At 32.7% G+C, this 23,758-nt stretch overlaps 3 protein-coding genes across 3 annotated transcripts; all 3 read left to right on the top strand.

Moving 5' to 3' along the window:
* The first annotated feature begins 498 nt into the window (after window positions 1-498).
* On the top strand, window positions 499-5,835 carry LOC122585470 (RNA polymerase II C-terminal domain phosphatase-like 4). Its single transcript, XM_043757599.1, has 9 exons — window positions 499-706; window positions 1,073-1,293; window positions 2,896-2,981; window positions 3,181-3,296; window positions 3,384-3,564; window positions 3,716-4,005; window positions 4,087-4,275; window positions 4,925-4,963; window positions 5,214-5,835. The coding sequence occupies exons 2-9, from the start codon at window positions 1,085-1,087 to the stop codon at window positions 5,526-5,528; spliced, it is 1,425 nt and encodes a 474-aa protein (XP_043613534.1). The 5' UTR covers window positions 499-706; window positions 1,073-1,084; the 3' UTR covers window positions 5,529-5,835.
* Window positions 5,836-7,207: 1,372 nt separating this feature from the next.
* Window positions 7,208-9,995, top strand: LOC122604220 (RNA polymerase II C-terminal domain phosphatase-like 4). Its single transcript, XM_043777115.1, has 8 exons — window positions 7,208-7,239; window positions 7,750-7,801; window positions 7,997-8,125; window positions 8,217-8,397; window positions 8,474-8,760; window positions 8,844-9,032; window positions 9,493-9,531; window positions 9,678-9,995. Exons 3-8 carry the CDS (start codon window positions 8,060-8,062, stop codon window positions 9,993-9,995), a joined length of 1,080 nt encoding a protein of 359 aa, XP_043633050.1. The 5' UTR covers window positions 7,208-7,239; window positions 7,750-7,801; window positions 7,997-8,059.
* A 1,515-nt stretch (window positions 9,996-11,510) lies between these two features.
* On the top strand, window positions 11,511-16,225 carry LOC122604212 (GDT1-like protein 4). The gene is made up of 13 exons (XM_043777108.1): window positions 11,511-11,729; window positions 11,850-11,918; window positions 12,925-12,984; window positions 13,088-13,135; window positions 13,605-13,690; window positions 13,801-13,837; window positions 13,923-13,958; window positions 14,161-14,229; window positions 14,729-14,773; window positions 14,900-14,961; window positions 15,522-15,594; window positions 15,678-15,769; window positions 16,046-16,225. The coding sequence occupies exons 1-12, from the start codon at window positions 11,709-11,711 to the stop codon at window positions 15,747-15,749; spliced, it is 678 nt and encodes a 225-aa protein (XP_043633043.1). The 5' UTR covers window positions 11,511-11,708; the 3' UTR covers window positions 15,750-15,769; window positions 16,046-16,225.
* Window positions 16,226-23,758: the final 7,533 nt, after the last annotated feature.

Here is a 23,758-nt window from a genome sequence, read left to right as displayed (position 1 = left end):
TTATTAAATCTATTACAAATCCGTTAGCATCATTTTTTTTAACAAACAAGTTATGGGTCAGTTCAACTTAAACCCATATATTGACGCTCATTACTATTAATTTCAATAATTCATTTCACTTAACTATTAAGTAGGGAGGTGGAAGGGAGTGGTTCTAAAGTAATATATAACATAAAGTATCGTTTTCATTCTAAAAAAATTGAATAATATAAAAGAGATAATGTTGATTCCATATCAGAAAGATATATCAATTTCAAAGCTATAAATATAGTCAAATTGGAAAATTTATATCAAGTTGGTATTCGTTGATGTTCCTAGAATGGTTTTCAACACTCGCTAATTAATATTTGGAAAAAACTAAGGAAAATGTTTGGAAAAAAAAAAGAAGAGAAAACTACGTACTTCGTAGAGTAATTACGGATTTACGGGTGGGCTGGACCCAAAATAACCCGGCCTATATTATCCTTTATATGTCAAATTTATTTATTCATTTTTTTTTATGTTAAAACAAAAAATAAAAACCAAAAACAAATACGGAGTAATTACATTGGCACTGTCTTTGGGGATCGTCACTATCACACTGCCGTGTCTCAGCGTCTTTTTTTCTCCGGCGAACGTCAACTCACGGCGGTGTTCAAGACCGCCAACGCTGCAGCTGCGGCGCAATACCACTTTTCCGGTGACAGTTAGTTATTATCATTCTCTCGTAAGTTTCTACGTATTGAGATATAATTTTTATTCATTTTGTTCATATGTATATGTGCACACATATATATATATATACATATATGTATGTATGTATGCTGAATTTTGTTAAATGTGATTTAAAATTTTCATTATAACTGTATGCATTTAGTTATAAATTTAAAAGTAATATACTAATATATGTATAAAGGTGCCTAAAAGTGTGTTTATTAGATGTTCATTAAAAGCCCTAGGTGAAATTAAATTGAAAAAAAAAAAATAATAATAATAATTGTAAAATTATACTTTATTGAAATTTAGGTCTTACTATCTTGTTTTTGTTGGTGTTTTTATGTAAATATTAAATGTGGCTAGTGATTGTGTTTAGGAGTTAGTTTAGATGAGTGTCGTGGAGGATTCGCCGGTGAACTCATCAAGCAGTGATGATTTTGCCGCGTTTTTGGACAAGGAACTCGATTCTGATTCTGAGACTGCGACTCAACTAGGTCCTGAAGATATTGCCGTTATTGATGATGATGATGATAACGATGGTGATGATGATGAGGAAGAGGAGGAGGACCACGAGACTTATAAGTATCTTATCGAAAGGTAAGTAATAATGTTAATTTCGCTCATTCGTTATGTATCAACGGTTAAATTGTGATGTGTTACACCTCAACGACGTTGTGTTATTAGTTTATAGTATGCTCCATGTTACAGATATTGGTCTACTTAATGTTTATTTACGCATGTATACACTGGTTTGTGGGATCATTCTTGTCATGTTCACTTTTGTTGAATCTTGCATTACGTCACTGGCTTAAGAACAATCGACACATGATCCATAGTGGGATATAGTTAGGTAGAACGAGGCATTAGAATCTGTAAATACTTTGTACCTCACTGGTTTAGTTTTATGTGGAGTTTATTTCTCATTGTATTAGTTTGGAAGAAAGAAGGATAGTCTTAGTTTACCTTCTTCTTATCACTTGGTCTAAATTACTATTAGGGCATCCATTTGCCTACTGATAGAGTGTAGCAGTTATATATAAATGAGAATCTGTTCATTTTGTCCTGACCATGCATTACACTCCAACTGTCCGTACTGTGGAAAAAATGTAATTATTTGCATTTGTCTTGTTCTGCTCCACTGCTAATAGTTTGTTATTATTGTTTTTATTTTGCACATGTGTGTAGTTGAGCTTAAAATACCTAGTACTGCCTTATAGTATCAGTTTTGTCTCAGCAATTGATTTGCAAGCAAAAATTTCATTTTAACCATGTCATGATGGTCATAGACATTTTGATGGCGAACCCTTATCTGTAATTATGTTTGTGAGCCATTCTCACATATGGAATATTTGGTTAAGGGATACATTGAGAAGTCTATCTGGTGGTTCCAAATTTTAGAAGTTGTTATCTACTTATCTGCTAGATGTGATATGATTTTAACAGTATTCAGTCATTTTGGCCGTCTGATAAATACCCGCACACCCATATACCACTTGGGCCTGCTAGAGGGACTTTTGGGATATAAAGAGGTCTTGGCTTCAAGTCCTGTCTCTAGCGTGTCCCACTGTGCTAGGGGAGTTGCTTGGAGCTATATCTTTTGGGGTGGACAATGGTTGGTGACAAGTAGGTACCTGGGGTCAAGGGTGTTGCTGCCAATCTACACCATTTGGGAGATAAATGTTTTGTCTATCATTTTGCTAAATATGCTGTATACTTACAAAGTCTAGCATCTATAATTTAATGAAAACCAGTTAATTTGGTCCTGATCAATGATCACCACTAGACTCTGTCCGTTGAACACTTGAACTGTCCCATGAAGAAAATATAAGTATTTGCATATTGGTTATTTCTCTCCACTAGTCATATTTTGTTATTATTTTTTTGTAGTGTGTGTGGGAAGTTGGGCTGAAAATATCTAGTACTGCCTTATGAGACCAGTAATATCTCAGAAGATTGATTTGCAAGCTGAAAGTTAATTTTATACAATTTTTCCCAATTATGTCATGTCGGTTACAGGCATTTAATAGTCAATACCCTTTTCTGTAAATATGGAACTCATTATCGAATAGAGTTTGGATCTATCGAGGAGTCAATCTGGATGTTCCGAATTTCTGAAGTTGTTGTCTGTTAGATGTAATTTGATTTCAGCATTTCAATCATTTTTGCTGTATGTATGATAAATGCTTTTGTCTTTCACAGTACAAAGCGGAGGAAGGTCATTGTTATGGATAGTACAGAAGAACCTGCTGGTTCAACATCTCAAATTGAAATATCAAAAGTTATAGGTGATGATTTTATTTTTTATATATTGGTTCATCTTGAGAAAAACTACATTAAGTAATTTCATTAAAAAAAGAACTATAAGAACCATATAAAATACCACAATACCTAGGTCCTGCAATCTTTAAAACATAATATTTTCTTAGGCCACAGTGTCTTCTTCATATACTAATTTAGATTTTCTTTATTGATTATTACGCTCAGAAGCATCAGTGACAGATGATATATGCACACATCCTGGTTTTATTGGAGGAATGTGCCTAAAGTGTGGAGAGAAAATGGACAATCAGTCTGGCATTGCATTTGGCTATATACACAAGGTTATTATTCTTCTATTAAAGCACATATATCATCTCTGCCCTCCATTTCTTGAACCTGTGTTACTAAAATATCTTATGATATTACAGGATCTGAGACTTGCCAATGATGAAATTGCTCGGCTACGTGAAAGAGATCTAAAGAATTTGTTACGTCATAAAAAGCTTTATCTGGTTCTTGATTTGGACCACACACTACTAAACTCAACCCGCTTAGTGGATGTAACACAAGAAGAAGGAAATTTGATGAACTCACAAGATCCTATGCAAGGTATAAATACCTATAGTAATTTTGTGGTTTTTCTCTATTAGTTCCCATGAAATGTATTTATAAAGATAGTGCATTGAGATTTCCATATTTTCTTATGAAAAGGGAAATAATATTGTAACCATGGGAACAACTTTGTAACTTATAATCACAGATCAACTGAGAGGCAGTCTATTTAAGTTACCATTCATGCACATGGCGACAAAGTTGAGGCCTTTTGTTCACACTTTCCTGAAAGAAGCTAGTAATCTGTTTGAAATGTACATTTATACCATGGGTGAACGTGCTTATGCATTGGAAATGGCAAATCTGCTTGACCCTGGTAAGGTTTACTTTAACTCTAAAGTCATAGCACAAAACGATTGCACCCAAAGACATCAGAAGGGCCTTGATGTGCTCGCGGGCCAGGAAAGTGCTGTTCTGATTCTTGATGATACTGAACATGTAAGCAAATGCACAGTATTTTCTTTTTACATATTATATATATGTGAATATGCTAAAGGTGGTTTTTTCTTGCATGGACAGGTATGGATGAAGCACAAGGATAATTTGGTATTGATGGAAAGATATATATTCTTTGCCTCCAGTTGTAAACAGCTTGGTTACAAATCTCAATCTCTTTCTCAAATGAGAAGTGATGAAAGTGATGTTGATGGTGCTCTTGCCACTGTTCTTAAAGTGCTTAAACGAGTCCATAGTATGTTTTTTGATCCGGTATGTTCTGTCACTCTGCTGGTTTCTTCCTACAAAATCATAACATGTATAGGTGGCAATTCCATCCCATTGCTGTATATGGAAACGGATCAATTCAGGTTGTAGTGGAGGGCAATGGTTCAAAAGGATTATATATAAAAAAATGATCTGAAAATGGGACATTTAAATGGGTTGGATGGTTAAATACTTAAATGGCCAAAATTTTTAAACATAAATTCAAATGTTTTCAGCGTCATCTTGAAAACGTCATATGGCACACAATCTGCACGTACGAAAGACTAAAGAGAGACATTGATTGTTTACATGTACAAAACTACAAATGTAAGGGTAAACAAATCAGATTTTTTTTTGGCTCCTAAGAGCATGGCTGGACGCAAGTTGTGTGTTGCTAGAAATCATTATGATTTCCTCATTTTGATAATATTGCTTTATATTATCCTGTTTAATATGTAAAGTCTTTTCATGGGTTCAAGAAAAATGGGCAACAACATCTCGCCAGGTGTATTCAACATGACCGAACCTGTTTGGACCTGAACCAGTTTGACCCTCTATCTTACCCAACCATTTTGATGAACCTTACCCAGAACCTTTTGATACCTCTAATAATGTGTTTTGGAAGCTAAGTTTTAATCTTGCTATTACATATCAGGAACTTGGGGAGGATTTTGCTGGCCGAGATGCACGGCAGGTGAGCTATCCATTTGATTGACATTTCTGCTCTTTATCACATATCCAATAATATTAACACGTTCCAAAAAAATAGATAAGAGGGAAAGCATTTGCCCCTTTTTTCTTCGGCACAATAGATATATAAATTACCTAATCTTTTGCAAAGTTCAAGGTTAGGAAGAGGTGCTAGTGAGCAAATACTTAATGCTAAGATTTTCGTTACCATTAATGCTGATGCGGGATTAATCTGCCTTTTATTATCATGTCAGATGTTGCGTGCAATTCGTAGTGAAGTTCTGAAGGGATCTAATATTGTGTTCAGTGGTGTGTATCCACCACCATTCCAGGCGGAACTACGGAGGCTGGCAGAGAACTTGGGAGCCACATGCTCAACTGAGGCTGACCCATCAGTGACTCATGTAATTTCCAGAGATGCTGAAACTGAAATATCACGCTGGGCAGTTCAGGAAAACAAGTTCTTGGTTGAACCACGATGGTTAGAAGCTGCAGGTTTCCGATGGCAGAGGCAACCCGAGGAGAAGTTTCCAGTGAAAAAAGTGAAAAAATTAGAAGACAACAATTGACCCATCTCTCGCACTCCATTTTGACCTAATGTTACAACCCACTAGATAGAAGGTTTTAGATGTTTGGTATAGGTGATTGATTAGAGGGGCAAAGATTGCATCCTGACTTATTCAGGTAATCGATAGTTATATTGTACAGGATATGATACTATTATTAGTATTATGTCTAGTATTGACCATTTGGGAAAGATAATATCATGAAACTATAAGTATTTGTTGTCATCTGGGATGATAATTTCAAAAGAATACTGAAATAGTTGTGATTTACGGTATGACGTTCAAAAAAAAAGTTGTGATTTACGGTTAAGAATGCTGTAAAGTTGTGGGCGTGTTGGTAAGGTTTAGCTGTGGTTTGTTTTGACAGGAAAAAAGGAAACTAGGCAATTTGGTTGATGCCTTTCCAAGATGAGTGAAATATAAACCACTACTCATAGCGGTTGGCTTCATGTGAAAAAATGGCTTATTGTAAGAGAATGTTAACATTAAGATATTGAAGTATATTTTATTTTATAGACTTGTATAGTTCACTGTTTCGACGGGTTTGAATACTTAATTGACGGATTAGAGATGAAACAACCAAGACAATGTGGAGGTTTACCGGTTGAAACATGCTGGAACCTGGAAGTTCTACCTGCCTGGTTTGTTACTTGTTAGTGTATATATTATGTTAATTTCACATACTAATTAACACACACAGACCAACAACAAAAAAAAAAATGAAGAGAAAATGCAAAACATTTGTCACTCTCATTTTTATCAATGCTTAAGGTAGGATTCTTAATATGCCTAGTTGTTATGACAGATGTTGCCTGCAGTTTGTGAAATTCTGAAGGGGTGTAAAATTGAGCAGACAAGTTTCCAACTAAATTTTCAAGCCGAAAATCATTGAGGTTAGGAGCTACATGCTGAGCTGAGGTTGACTCATTGGTGACGCATGTCATCTCCGCAGATGGTCGATCTGAGAATTCACGCTGGGCAATCATGGGAAAATAGTTTTTGGCTGAACCACGTTGGTTAAAAGCTGAATTTTTTCGATATTAGAGTTGACCGGCAACCTAGGAGAAGTTTAGCGTGAAAGTTGCTTGCTGAAATGATAGTCGTCTTATGTCTCGACTCTTTGGGATGGTTCAATATTTGACGTATTTTGTAAAAAAAAGTGATAGCTTGTAATTGTAAGAATATTCTAGTGTAGTTAAATTCATATTCTAATGTTTTGAGAATAGTTATTAGTGTCCCACATCGATGGAAGACCCTCTAATAACAATTAAGCTTCTTTATAAAATTTTGTGACTTTCTTTCAGCTAAAAAATCTTTAACAAGTCCTATATCTCAAGTGTGAAAGTCCTTCTAGCAGTTATATGTTTTATTAAGGTTACATTAATTATTTGTTCAATTAGATAGATAGATAGATAGAAATAGTTATCGATTTTAATTAGTGTTTCCTAATATAATTTTATGACCAAAACGGATGTTAATAATAAAAAAAAAGATATGGCACTTTTTTCTTGATTGTATTTTGTAAGTCTGTGTTTCAATTTAAGTATTAAATTGAATGTGATAAATGATTGATTTAAGCTTAGATGACTCCTGCTCGGGTGAACTCATCAAGCATCGATGATTTTGCCGCATTCCTGAATGCAGAGCTGGATTCTGATTTTGATGATTCTCAACCAGACAATAGTGATGAGTCTTGTAGTTCCATTATAGAAAGGTACATCGTCTTGGTCGTCGGATATCATTGAGAAATAAACACATTTTCAAATACGCCTGTCAGCGAAGTAATTAGCCCCATTTGTAAAGTAGCTCTATTGGTAAATAAGTACTATTAATTCATCCAGACATTTTAATCTGTATAATTAACATCTTATTGAGGTTACATATATATAGCTTGTTTCGTGGGTTCACGTCTCATTTGATACCAAAATGTGACGGAGTAATATCTTAGAGGAACTTAAGTCTGTCGTTCAAATGTATTCGCCTGTGAAATTTGTTTCTTGTTGTGTTTTTGAGAGTTAGTATTGGCATATTCGTGTGTTCTTCTCCCATAGTAATTAAATTCTTGTGATTTGGAACATTTTCTCCTATAATATCATAATGGAAACAGGCATCTATCTAATATTTAAAGCATTTTGCTACCAACATGCATATGTAAAATCATCGTAGAAAAGTTCATAATACTTCCACATTTATGCTGCTTGTAAACGATTTGGTCTTCCTGCAGGACAAAGAAGAGGAAGATCAGTACAGAAGAACCCAATGGCTCAATATCTCCTGTTGAACAATCAAAAGCTATAGGTGATGCTTCTATTCTACTGTTCATATATTAGTTTGAAACAAAAAGAACTATGTTAGGACGTATATATAATGCTTTGATTGCTTGGGATGTATCCGGCATTCTTTAGTACATAATCTACTATTAGACTATATGCGACATGCCGAAATATATACAACCTCTGACCTTTTGTTAGTTGTTACGTTTGGAAGTGCCAGTGAAGGAGCATATATGCACACATCCTGGTTTTATTGGAGGAATGTGCATAAAGTGCGGAGAGAAGATGGAAAATCAGTCAGGTGTCGCATTTGGGTATATACACAAGGTTATTACACTTTCATAAGAACACACATGTTGTCTCTTGCGTAAGTTTCATGAAATTTGTGTTACCAATTAAGGAATCTTGGATATTGCAGGATCTGAGACTTGCTAATGATGAAATTGCCCGACTGCGTGAAAGAGATCTAAAGAACTTGTTACGTCATAAAAAGCTTTACTTGGTTCTTGATTTAGACCACACCTTACTAAACACAACCCATGTAAAAACTTTAACTATAAAAGAACGATACATAAAGAACCTGAATGATCCAATGCAAGGTATATCTTGTACTAATTTGTATTGATATTATTTTTTTTTATTAAAAGCAAATGATATCATAATTTATAATGACAGATGCCCTGAGAGGCAGTCTATTTAAACCGTTTACTCACATGTTAACAAAGTTGAGGCCCTTCGTTCACACTTTCCTGAAAGAAGCTAGCAATCTGTTTGATATGTACATTTACACGATGGGTGAGCGTGCTTATGCATTAAAAATGGCAGACCTGCTTGACCCTGATATGGTTTACTTTAACTCTAAAGTCATTGCAAAAAATGATTGCACCCAAAGACATCAAAAAGGCCTTGATGTGCTAGCAGGCCAAGAAAGTGCTGTTTTGATCCTTGATGATACTGAACAAGTAACCATTTTCATAGTGAATATACTTCTTGTTTTTGAAGTTTTATTTTCTACCTGAATACTGGTATTAATTTGCACTGACAGGTATGGAAGAAGCACACAGAAAACTTGATATTGATGGAAAGGTATCATTTCTTTGCCTCGAGCCGTAAACAATTTGCCTGCAAATCTAAATCTTTTTCTCATAAGAGAAGTGATGAGAGTGATGTTGACGGCGCTCTTGCCAATGTTCTTAAAGTGCTTAAACGAGTCCACAGTATGTTTTTTGACCCGGTATGTTCTGCGAATCTTTTGGTCACTTTCTACAAAATCATTATTTTTTACAGGTCGTATTTTCAACCCATTTATATGGTAACTGGTCAACTCAGATTGAATTTGAGTGAGGGTTAGGTTGGTTATAAATTTTTCTCCGAATATGAAAGTTGTCAAATGGGTTGAACAAGCCAAAATTTACTAAGCATGTTTTTGGATATTCTACATCATCCATGATCCATTGTTTTATGAATATTGTCCTGTAGACAGAATCTGTCAATGATTTTCAAAAGTGAACTACAAAAGAAGATTATAAAGTGTTGACTGGTCTTTCCAACACTATCCTATCTGAGTATCTGTTTTGAACCACACACAAAAGTTACCAATAACCCATATAGACCTGTTTCTCAACCTGCCCATTTTGCCACCCCCAATAGCTGTGCTTTTAGCGCTAACGTCTAATCATATTGTTACACAATAGGAACTTGGGGATGATTTTGCAGGCCGAGATACAAGACAGGTGAGATGCAATTATGATCATGTCTACTTTTATATATATACTAATCCAGACACACAAAAATAATTGGATAGGCAAAATCTTCACAACTCCCACTTTTATTAATTCTAAGTCAGACAGCAGACTATTAATCTGATTGGTTATACCAGATGCTACGTGCAGTTCGTAGTGAAATATTGAAGGGGTGTATAGTTGTGTTCGATGGTGAGTTTGTAACAAATGACCAGGCCGAAATCCATGAGCTATGGCCGCTGGCAGAGAGATTAGGTGCAACAAGCTTGACTGAGGTTGGCCCATCAGTGACACATGTCATTTCCACAAATGTTGGAACTGAGAAGTCACGTTGGGCGATTCGAGAACAGAAGTTTTTGGTTAAACCAAAGTGGTTAAAAGCTGCAAGTTTCCGATGGCAGAGGCAACCTGAGAAAAAGTTTCGTGTTAAAAAAGCGAAAATGAAACTAAAATAATAATTGTGATGCATAGAGTAATCTTTTCATATAGAGATCGTCTCTTTTGCTCGCAGTAAACGAGTTTTGTCCTTAAACTTGCTCTTTCTAGATGAAACCCAAGTATTAGTTGTAGTGTAGTGTGGTAAAGTATAGATTAAATAGACCAGATGCATGTTTTTCAACAAAAAATGTTATGAAACGAGAATTTTCTTGTTCAAGTTACTTGCAGCGAATGAGTCTTTTACTTAGATATGCATGATTTAACGGGGTATTCCGTGACGGGTTTAAGATTTTCATTTAAACCACCATATGATATTTACTTAAAAGGTTCAAACCAGATTATTTTACGAGAACATCAAGACCCAAAGCATTTTGTGAAAGATCTATACATTTGACAGGCTACACTATTTTGGTGGCGGCTCCTGGACAGATTTTTTGGATTATTTGCACAAATAAATATAAACTACTTTTTGTACGAGTTATAATGTGCTTGCAATATACTGTTTCTACTTGTTCTGTATTCAATTAAAATTAGAGTTAAAATAATCATGTAAACATGAAAGCCATTCTTATCGAGTTTTAGTTATATGTTTATCCGTATATGGTTAATAAAATGTTTTTGAAAAAAATAAAATCTATTGAAAATGAAATTCGATGAAATGAAATTATTTTTATTTTTTGAAGATTAAAGTGATAGATGAAATGAAAGATTAAAGTGATAGATTAAATGAAATATCTTCTCTCATCCAAAGTAATAGAGATTTTATCAGATGAGAGAATATATACATTCCAACAAAAAACAATCAAATACACTAAAAAATGAATTTAAATTCCAATTTCATCCGTCTATCAAATATATAAACCACACACAACCTCTTGGAACTTAAAGGGGTGTTTGGTAGTAAGGAATCATAGAGAATGAAAATGTAATAGAGATTAGAAATAGTGAGAAAGAGAATAAGTATTTTGAAAAAGAATGAATTTCGTTGTTTGGTACCCACAGAGAATAGATATATAAAAATAAATAAATTTTTAGATAATAATACATTTATTACATATAACATCTTTAAAAAAATAAAAAAATTTCCATTCTCACCCATTTCACCCATTCTCTACAATTTGTAGAGAAAGGAGAGAATGAAATCGATTCCCTTTTCTTATTCCCTTTTTCCATTGCAAACAAACAAGAGAAGTCTTTCTCATTCTCTTTCTCTCCTTTCTATTCCATCACATACCAAACACCCCTTCTTAAAATTTGATTAAAACGGGCTACTCCAATTTAAGTGGGCCCTCACTACTTGATCTATGCCGCTCAAAAAGTACATCATTTTACAAAAATACTGGCAAGATACTTATTTTGGATTTGTTAGATCGACACAAATACAGTCTAAAGAAAATACATATATATAGATAGAGAGAGAGAATAGATAGATACACACGAGAAGGAAAAGCCACCAAACAAATCGGGGGATAAATCAGGGCCGTGCATTTCTATAACTAATCAAAACTTGTTTGACTATGCAAAAATATATACATACAATTAAATAGATTCTCTCCTTTTTCAGCTCTCTCTAAATTTTTTATTTCACAAATTCGGCTGGTCATTTTCCCAGTTTTCATCATCATCATCCAATCAAAACACACACACACACACACACACACACTTCATCATATAAACTAATTTCTAACAATAAATCAGAGCTAACTATCATTTCCACCTGTATATCAATCATGAGTTTATCAATTGTTCAAGTATGTTTTAATTTTCATTAATCTCACTTTTTTTTTTACTTATATTTATTGATACATATATAAGCTGATTTTAATTTTGATTATAATTTTGATTTGTATGTATATGCTGTGAAAACATAGGGGTTTACCAAGTCTCTAGCCATGACTGTGCTCTCTGAAATCGGCGATAAGACGTTTTTTGCTGCTGCGGTTAGTTCCATTTCTCATCTGAATTTGAATATTGACTTATTTGTTTGAAATTATGATTATTAATTTATTAGTAGCTCATTTGATTTACTGTAGTTAGATTTAGAATATTTGATTAAATAATCGCCAAAAAAAAACTTTTGACTATATCAAGTTATTTTTGTGAATTATGTATTTCGTTTGCACGGAGACGACCGAAGAGTATTTTAGAAAAATGAAAAAAAGTTAAAGATGATATTGAGTGTTTTAGGCAGAAACTAAATTATGATATTAGAAACACAGAAAGAGGCGTCTGCTTTTTTTTTTTTTTTTTTCTAGCAGATAAGTGCTTATACATAAGTAATCACAACAACCCCCTACGACGCTACGAGTATGGGAATCTGAATCAAGTGGTTAATGTAGTATAGCGAAATCAAGTTTCCGTAAGGATATGTATTGAGTTTTACATAAGGTATTACACTATTAGAAAATTCGTTGATATGGTATCAATGAAAGTGATAATGGATTCCTAGTATTGATATACTTTCATTTTGTTCCAGATAGTTTGACTTTCTTTTGGTTTAAATGGTTATTGGTTAACTTCTAGGGATATAAAGCTGTCTTTGTTCAAAAAACAGCTACACAATGTTATTAGATTCCACTATGCCAAAAGTTGTACTTTTCAAATGAAGACTTAACACGAGGTTTTTTTGCAAAAGTTAAATTTACGATGCTCTTTTTTGTGATTCATGTTATTAAGTGTATATCGTTGTTTTATTCGGAATGGATCTTCATATTTTTGGAAAAGTTTGAGGTGGTGGTAATTATATCATTTTATATAGCTTATGCAACAAAACCTGTTTTTGCTTGTCTGTTTTTTTGTTAGAACTCCATTTTCTTTCTTGTTTGAGAGGAACCTGTTACTAAATTGTAAATACTATCTATAGATTTGTTCATGTATCCATTATCCAGTATAACTGAAATTATATTAGCTACATTTTTTAACGAAATGTTGTGATCCTGATTTTAGATTTTGGCTATGCGTCACCCGAGACGATATGTTTTGGCGGGCTGCCTTTCTGCTTTGATTGTAAGCACCTTTTATATTGCCGAGTCTTTGTTTTTATCACTATAATTTGGAATTCAGCTCCAGCTACACAAGTCGTTAAGTATGTTGATTCACTGATTTCTAGGTTATGACTATTCTGTCCGCTGTAGTTGGCTGGGCTGCTCCAAACCTGGTATGTTTGTTCCCTTTATTTGTGCTGTTTTGATGACAGATGTTAATTTAGTGGCTACCGTGTAGCTATTGTCTTTGTGATTATATAGATTCCATAATCAGTCTAGTTATTTTGTCTTTAATTGTAACACGTTCAATGTCAACTTTTGCTCCCCATGTATAGGTTTATGTTCAAAAAGAATATTCTAATATGCTCTCAGTCAACTTGGGCAGTTGCACCACTAAAGAATATAGATTAACTTATTCATGATGTAGATGGATGGTTAATATGTCGTCATGGCTATATAGACTATACTACTCTTTGTAAATGACATGTTAAATAGGGAAGATAAAGTATTTTTATGTTGGTTATGAATAATGATCTTATGGTTATTGTAATAATCAAAACTACATGGCTAATATCAAGCTGCAAGTGGTAGTATAAAACTCTTATTGACTGTTTATCTGAACTTGTGATCGTGATATTGCAGATCTCGCGAACATTGACTAAGCATATTGCCACTGTATTGTTTTTGGGATTTGGAGTATGGTCTTTATGGGATGCATTTCACGAAGGGTAATCCTCTATTTTTACTAAATATTGAAAACCAATTCGATAAACATTAGCATCTTCACAACAAATATTGTTTCACTATTTATGGATTATAATTTTGTTATTGCTGACAGGGAGTCAGAAGAATTAGCTGAAGTTGAAGCTGAATTGGTTTGTCACTGTTGCCTTTTGTTCCTATCACGTTGATAGTCTTGTAAACTGAAAATCTAATGGTTATCTTCTGAAATGCGTGTAGGATGCCGATTTAAAGGCAACTAGAGCCAACAACAAGGTATCACAAGAGCTTATGAATTTATGAATCTCTCTAGATCACATTCCATTGATTTTAAATTTCATCTAAGAAAACTGGTAATGGTTGCACTTAATTGCACTCCATATCCCTTTGAGGCATAATCTTAAACAAAAGTAGACATTATAGTGTAGATACTAATGACTTAAAATCTAATGCTATCCGTTAATATATGGTTTTGCAGGCTGATGATGATTCTAAAAAGAAGAACAGGCCATTATTTTCCCAATTTTTCTCTCCCATCTTTCTGAAGGTTTGGATCCCGTAACTCAGTTTCTATCAAATAGAAGGGTCGAGTAACCAAGTCACATTATTTTTGGTATGGTTTCGGGTCTTGTCGGGTTGGGTACTTGAGTTTGCCATAATTTTTACCTTTTTTCATATGTAGTTACTATGTCAAATTTATTTAAAGTAAACACATTATTTCAACATCAATCTATTTTAAATTAATTTAACTAGGAAATTCAGAGATCGTGCATTAATTTTTTCCCAGTCGGGCGACTTTTTGTTCCTTGTGCAGTTTTTTTTTTATCCTTAAAGGCAACTAGATAGATGCACTCATATTTAAAAAAATGTCCAACATGAGATTCAAACCCACAATCTACAGGTTGATGAGTCATCACACTGTTCACTTCTCTTTTTATTAATATATTTCTTTTACCCATTAGAGATAGTAAATAACCCAGATTGACCCATTCAATTGACACCTCTAATCTCATGATGTTATACCTAACTGATGTTCATTTCAACAGGCATTCTCTATAACTTTCTTTGGCGAGTGGGGTGACAAAAGCCAGGTCAGCATTAGACACTGAGTATATGCTAATTATGCTGTCACTTTGGCATTAATTTGAAACCACATGCATCTAAAGCACCTTTTACTAAGATCAACGTAGTTGTATTAAAACTTACCATATTTTCAGATAGCTACCATTGGTTTGGCTGCAGCTGAGAATCCGTTGGGTGTTGTTCTTGGGGGAATTTTGTAAGTTACCCACCACTAGCTCCTTAACCCTTTCATATTTAAAAATCTTATGAGTATTATGATTAAAGTAACTTGCGTTATTATAACGGTAACGGAGGTCCAGCGTTACGTTAAGGGGGTTGGAGGGTAAATTTAAAGGTCTGAGGATTTAACGGCCGTTATAACGGATTTAACGGTCTTAACGGCCTTTATAACGGGATTTAACGGTCAAATAACGGAATTTAACGGTCAAATAACGGATTTAACGGAGCTTAACGGTCAAATAACGGCCAAAAGACATTTTTTTGACTAATTTTGTTAGGATATTGCTAACATATATATTTTTTTATATAAATTCTTTTATATTTTATAGTCTCCCTTATAACGCCATTATAACTCCGCGAAATGAGATTTAACCTTAAAGGTGGTCGACCGCCGAGCGACCGCCGAGCGTTATTTACAACCTTGGCGTTAATGCATACACCTAAGATAGTGCCTGTTGAGTCATTCTCACTTGTTATAGCTTTCATGAATGTAACACCAGAATGACATTTCGCTATAATTTATGTGTCTCTCTTTAGAGGGCAAGCTTTATGTCAGACCGCTGCTGTCTTTGGAGGGAAGAGCTTGGCAACACAAATATCTGAAAAATTTGTAATTTGCTCTCTAACCTCATTGAACTCTTTCTCTCATTTTTTCTGTTTGTATTAAAACAAATATTATTGGATATGATGCAGATTGCACTATCTGGTGGAATTCTATTCATCGTTTTTGGAATCCAGTCATTCTTTGCAACAATTGAATCATGATTCATGGTACACTCGCAATGGTAAGTGTTATATGTTAATCCAAACGCAATGTTTCTGTTTGGACTAACTTTATTTGATTACAATGGCATGAAGTTGTAAGTTTGATGTTGGTCCACAAGCTCTCTTGTGTTTGTTTCTTTTTTAGAATTTAGTAAGTTGATAACATCTACTTCAACCTTCAGTAAAAGTAACCTCAAAAGACTAGGATAAGCCGTATTGTTCACTTAAATAGAAGAATTGATGTGAAGTATAAACAGGTTACTAATTGTTTGAACATATGCATTTCTTTTGTGCAGATGATAGGAAATGGGGTGTCTCCGTTGAAGTCTTGAACGAGACACATAGAGACATACCAGTAAGTGTCATTGTGTAAATCTGAAAGAATTGTTAAAGAAAAACAGGGCTACAATGCAATCCAAAACTACATTGTGATTTATGCAATATTAATGACATCAGTATGGTGGGGATTAACTTTACATTAACTTTACATTATGCACTAGAGTATTAGTGAGGTTATTTTGCTGGTAATTGCATTGATCATTTACAAGTAATAGTCAAAGTTTGGAGGATTGATTTCTTACTTTCCCGACTACTTTTGAAAAGCCTTTATATAGAACTCGTATAATCTTGAGATACCAACATTCTAATTGGCAGTTTGCCAATAACTTCTTTAAAGCTATCCGAATTACAAAGGAAGAAAGGTCCTCAGATACAAGGAGCAAAGATATAATGTTAACATATCTTGGATCACGATAATAGTAAAGTGGGCATCAGGGAGGCCTTTGTAAAATACAATTATGGTGTTAGGCCTAGGGATGGGCATACGACCTGAAACCCGAAGGCCGGCTCAAGACTGACTAAACCCAGACCGGAATGGACCGCCCGGTAGTCAATCGGTCTGGTCCTCGGGTCCTGTTTTTGGGTTTTTCGGCTCTTGATCCGGTCTAAACCCGGGCTAAGACCGAGAGCCAAACTAAAACCAGGGCGCGTTTGGTTCACGGAATGTTTTTGGATGGAATGGAATCTATTGAAGGAATTGGAATCTGATGGAATGAAATTTGATGAAATGTTTTTCATTTTTTGAAGATTTAAGGGAGAGACGGAATGAGATTCCTTCCCCTATCCTCATGGAATGGAGATTCCATCAAATGAGGGAATGTTGATATTCCAACGGAATGATATTCCTTCATCATTGAGCAACCAAACGCACTAAGGAATGAAATTCAATTCTAATTCCATCAAATTCCATCAGAATCTGCGAATCAAACGCGACCAGAATGTATGTGTTTTTGTAGGTTAATTCTTTGATGGTTGCTTCAGTTTCAAATCATCAGAGAGCGCATCCACCCATTAGACACATGAGGTTGGATGGTTCAAAGTTCAAACTATATCCACTGAATCTTTGGGGCAAATGCCACATGTTGAAGAATGGAAAACTTTGGAGGGTTATAAAAGCAACTATATTGTGTTAGAACTTGCATGGGCAAATGTCACATGTTGAAGAACGGAAAACTTTGGTGGGTTATATAAGCAACTACTGTATATTGTATTAGAACTTGCATGGATTATTGTGTTTGTTGGGTTTTTCGATTATTCATTACTAAAAAAATGGCAAATGAACATTAATATATTTTTTTAATCACCAATCATACATCTGCTGGTTGTATACTACTCGTAATATCATAAATATGAAAATCATCACTTGATAGTTGATATATTCCCCTTACATATACTGTATTAGCCAAGTTATTACGACATTGTTTCTTTAGGCTTTTGCCATACACGTGAATATTCAAATCTTGTTTCATCCAAAAAAAATTACACGAAAGTACTTTTTGTGTAGACATGGCCAAAATCCAGTTCCTGAAACCGGTTCGGAACCAGAACCGGTTCCAGTCAACTTTGACTGGAACCAGTTCTTCAAGAACCGGAACCGGTTATTGGTCAATGTTTGACCACTGTTTTTAGGTTTTTTTCCGAACAAGAACCGGTTCCGAATCACTTTGGAATCGGTCCGGAACCCATTTCTGGATCCAAAAGTGGAACTGATTCTTGAGGAAGCGGTTTTTTTCGGTTTATTGAAACCGGTTTTTTTTCCACCTCTACTTTTGTGTCATCGTTCTAATCAACTGGAAAATTTAGAACAACTTCATCTCCGGGATAAATATATTCTGATCCCAATTTTGTGCCGTCTGATTCACAATCAAATTGAATCCAAGACTCCAAAGTTCGAAGTTGTTGATCGAAATGCTGCACGGCTTAAGTTCAGTTATTGTAATTTAACTGTATTTCAAATGAAAAAATTGATGAAAACGAATAGATATTGATCGACCATTGCAAAAAGAAAAACAAATATAGATTTCTTATTTGTGTTCAAGCAGACAGTACTACAAAGGCATCCATTAATTGCTCACGACTCAATCGTTAAAAGTATCTAACTTTATACAGTAACATACCTTAAAATTATAAACTAATGTATGTTAAATGAATAAATGACAAAATTTTATATAACGGACTTCATCCATTTGTAAACAAGCAGTGTGTTTGTCATATATGCAGATCCATTTAATCAAGATCTTAAGTAGCTAGTTACAATAATGTTACTATATCATCATCATTATAAATTTCATAATATTAGTATCATATTATTAAAATAATGTTTGTTATTGAAGAAAATGATAAGATATTATAAACCTTGATTTTGTAGTTTATCCACTTGATCAAAACTTAAAAGTATGTTATGTGAATAAATGACAAGATATTATTAATTGGACTTTAGCCATTCGTAAACCAGTAGTTTGTATAAAAGCATTTTTTTTTTGTTATAAACAATAGACTTGACATGTGTATCGTCACCAAATGCACATTTCAATTCTTTTTTTTTTAACGTCCAATTAAATAAATACTTTATTCATGATAGCTCAATAGCTAAAGATACACACATTGGTAAACGAATGAGCCCCTAACACCCATTTAAAGTGAAGTGAAAAATGCACCATCTGGCTAAATGCAAATTATATTACCCAAGTGAAAATTGTAATGACTAAATTCTTCTTTGCCGTTACAAAATAAACAACTCCTATTAAATCACCAATCATACATCTTTACAAAATGAGGTGGTTCTTTACTATTATCATATATATAAAAACCATCACTTAATATATTCCACTTACACACATTAACCAAATTAGTATTACCACATTTTTTCTGTAGGCTTTTGTCATAGACATGAATGTTCAAATCTTTTTTTGTCCAATAGAAATCGCACGAAGCCACTTTCGTATCGTTCTTGCCGTCAACACGCAATTTGATAACGATATTGTCTCCGGGGTTGGTTAGATGTGATCCTAGGTATTTACCATCATCTGATTCACAGCTGAATCCAAGGGAGTAAAGACCTACATTATTGAGCGAAATATTGTACTGCGTATGTTTAGTAATTGGAGTACATAATTTGTCATCCAAACGAATACTTGATGTCAACCAACAGATGTTGACTATTACAAAGAGTGAAACAAATTGAGTTTTCATGATGAATTATGTTCAAAGAATAATTCATGGTGTTTGGCTTTTTATAGAGCTGGCAATATTAAAACGAAATTAAATGCTCAATATTTTGCTTTCATTATAGGTGACATAGTTGTTTCCAAATAAATACTATGTTAGCATATTACTTGCACGAAGCTGACAGTAACAAATCCGGTGCGTTCCCCCTCACTTATTTATAAGAGAAATGCTATATAAAACCTTATTTATATCTATGACGGGTAATAGCCCAGTGGCCACCAGCGCCGCTATTTTTCAGGAGAGGTCTTGGGTTCAAGTTCTACCCAAGGCAAACTTAGGATAATCAGGGGATTATTAAGTGCTTAAAAATTACTTAGCCTGGTTGGGGGATTAGTAGTTACCAAATGGTAAGGTTTTATCCAATTACCCTTTATTTTAGTATAATGTTTAACACAATACTTTTACCATATCTATCGTATCCAATTGTTTTGTATTATAACGTACTTATCATGTAATAATATCTTTGTATGAATAACTGATCTATTATTGGCTCCCATAGTCCCATTGACCGATCTCACGGCCAACATGAAAGAATGCTTAGAACTATGATTAAAGAGACATAAGGTAAGATTTGAATTCATGACTTCCGTTCTTATGGTACACTTATGTTTCTCACCACTAGATTATCATCATGGGACAATAATTCTTGTAACATATATAGTATAACATCATCATCTTGTATCGTATGTATGTATATTATTATACCGTAGCGTGCGTAGCGTACTGTATCATATTTTTAACATAATATGCTGCATTGTACATTATTGTAGAATACTTCATCATAGACAATCTTGTAGTGAATAGTTGTGTTGTATTATAGTAATGCTACATTGATAAACAAATCTATTCCAATATATTTTACAAAAACATGTGTCATGAATAGACACCAATAAAATTATTCATCATTTCTCTTTCTTCCTTCTCCCTCTTTTCTTTATTGACCCACATATGTTTGTAATACTAGTTAGTAAAAAAGTGGTTGTAACTCTAGCATTTCTCTATTATTTTTTATATTGAATTGTGCAGTCGTGAAAGATTGAGGGATATGAGGGAGTTGTTGCGCCCTCCTAAAAGATTGGCTTGTTTTTAACAAATTTTAATATTTATATGTATATTAATTTTACAACTTTATTTTTCTTCTGAAAGTTCATAAATCTTTTGCCTTTTATATACATGCCAAATATGAAGTATGTTTAACCACGATATGACGTCTCTTCTAAAGTACCTTATGAAACTAAGAATATTTATGAATTATCTAGGTTTATTGTATCTGGCCTTTGGGCCATTAATATATACTCGTATATTAAAAAGGAAGGTATGGATTTACTTGCAAAGAATAGTGAACTTTTTAATTTTTTTTTATTTTCATCATAATATTTTAATTATTTACAATTTTAACACTGAATTTTTATATCTTTTTATTTTCTTTTATTAACACAACAAACTTTCTATTACTTTTAGTTTCACTACAATACTTTAACTTTTTACACTTTTAATACTAAACTTTTATACTTTTTATTTTCTTTTATTATCACAACATACTTTCTATTCCTTTTAGTTTCACCACAATACTTTAACTCTTTACACTTTTATCACTAAACTTCTATACTTTTCGATTTTCTTTTATTTTCACCAAAAATATTTTATTCTTTTTGTTTTCACCACAATACTTTAGCTCTTTTCACTTTTAGCACTAAACTTTATACTTTTTTAATTTTCTTTATTTTTATTTTTACCACAACAATTTAACTGTTTACATTTTTAGCACTTAACTTTTATAGTTTTTGATATTCTTTTATTTTTACCACAAAAAGTTTATTCTTTTTAATTTCATCACAATACTTTAACTCTTTTCACTTTTAACACTAAATTTTATACTTTTTGTTTTTTTTTTTTTTTATTTCACCACAACATTTCAATCTCTTACACTTTTAACACTAAACCTTTATACATTTTGATTTTCTTTTATTTTCACCACAACATTTTAGCCTCTTACACTTTTAGCACTAAACTATTATGCGAACTACTTTCACACAAAAAGTTTATTGTTTGTTTTTTAAAAGTCGCGCGCAAAGAATAGTAACCTTTTTATTCTTTTATTTTTACCACAATATTTTAACCCCTTACACTTTTAGTACTAAACTTTTATACTTTTTGATTTTTCTTTATTTTCACCACAACATTTTAGCCTCTCACCCTTTTAGCACTAAACTTTTATGCGAACTACTTTCACTTTCATACAAAACTTTTACGGTTCATTTTTTAATTGAGAAATGTCAATTTTTGTTTTATTCTTAATCATTTACATAATACATGTTTTCTTCAAAAAGTTTGTGGTATATTAGTCTCGATCCATGAACGCACACCTATTTGGAATGTATTATCTCATTGTTATCGAAATGTCGTAACTAATATACTTATTTCTATACATTTTGTTATTTCTATCAAAAATTTATTTTAATAGATTTGAATAATTTTTTCTATTAAATCGTAACAAATATAATATCTCTCAAGGCACGAGTGAGTGACATGTCTCGTTTTGTATATTTTTAAGTCATGAGATTATATATAGCCATATATATGAGTCATATAATGGGCCAATGAGTCATCTACAAGATGGACTAATGCTTATTTAATAGCTTTAGCCTTCAGAGCGTTTATAAAACTTAATTTTTGTACTCTGCCACCTGCATTTGAGTAGCTTTATTATATATATAATTAAATAAACTGGTTATTGTAAGCAAGTATTAAAATAAAACATATAAAATAAATTTTTAGTTATTAAATTATGATAAAACTAATACATAACATAAAAACTGATGCATAAAGATATTCATGATATATAATGAATTTTAGTTAAGAAGAAAAAGATTGTTATTTTTATTTTATTATAACATATGCTTTGTTTAAGTCATTTACCAATAAACTAAAACAGGATTAATGTATTCTTTTATCGACACGTGACGTTTTATTTAAGCAACATGCGTCTTTTTAAATCTAATTTATCTTATTCTTTTAGATATCATCAATAATTAAAACTCTTAATTAGTTAATATATAGATACAAATATAAATATCTTTATCAAATATTTATCAAATAATTATACCATCTCTCTATATAACTAAGAGATGATAGGTTTTTTGCTTAGTTGACAATTATAAGAGAATGTCATGTAGGATTTTCATTATGTGTCATATTTCCATTAATTTTTTAATTTTAAGCATTTCATGTCATTTAAACTATTCAGAATAATTTATCCTAATATCATAAATTAATAATAAAAAAAATAAAACTATCTCTTTAGACTTATTAATATGGATTACTCAAGGTCTTGAGCTCGATCCTTAAGGATGGCAAAACCTTGAGGTTTTTCTCTCTGAACACTTGTAATGGCTCATGGTCAATATCTCGTTGTCTAGGGTACATGCAAGGCTTCACCATTATAAGGTGATGTTTCCCCGATGTCGTATACCGACCGAATATTCGGGAAAAAAATGGATTTCTTCATCACAGAGTTAGGCTCATTAGTATTCTTAACAAAAGAATTTTAGTTTGAATTAATTTTGAATATTTAACTTGGATTCTAATATAATTATAATTATATTTTATCTATTTTGTTTTGCTTTAATTATTTTAAAAATTTTATCTCGAGTCATCTGATATATATCTAAAAGTTTTCATCCTTTTAAAATATATGTACGTTATAATGGGCTTAGCAAAAAATCCTTTTTATATCAACTATAATTATATATTAAACCTTTTTGAAATATTTGATAGCTCGATCTTTAATTAGTATCACTCTTACTATTAGTCTCCCTATATAACTAAAAGAAGATATGTTTTTCTTAGGTGACATTTTTAGTTTTTTTCCACATTAAACTTTTAATTAGGTATCATTTTTTCATTTAAATTACTATATCTATGTTGTCATGTATCATCTTAATCATCAATTTTAAGCCTAATCATCAATTATAATCCTAATAATTAATATTTATTTTTTATCTTTCTATATAAGTACAAAAATGTTTATACACATTATATCGTGTTTTTCTTTATTTAATGATAATTATCTTTTACCAAATAAGATTGTTTTTTATATTATTTTTTATCTTTTTGAAAAGTATTTATTATATTATATTTAATAATTATATATCATAAGAAATACTTTTTGCAATCCCGGCTCATATGACCCGGTTTCCCACAATTTTAGCATCCTTTCTCCGTTGATTTACAAGGACTGGTATGACTTCTCTTACAATTCTTGCAAAATGGAACATTTCTTCTTGTGGTGTTACTACCGGAGCCACCATCTTGTTTGAATCTTTTGTTTGGAGAGTTATCTCCATCATACTTTCTCTTTAATTCACTCTCAGAAACCTTGATTGCTCGATCTCATGATCTCGAGCAACATCACACAACATAGAAAAGGACTCCATTTGGCG

This window comes from Erigeron canadensis, chromosome 1 (assembly GCF_010389155.1).
Source record: "Erigeron canadensis isolate Cc75 chromosome 1, C_canadensis_v1, whole genome shotgun sequence".
In the NCBI taxonomy this organism is placed as follows: Eukaryota; Viridiplantae; Streptophyta; class Magnoliopsida; order Asterales; family Asteraceae; genus Erigeron; species Erigeron canadensis.
This window is presented reverse-complemented; position numbering and strand designations above follow the sequence as displayed.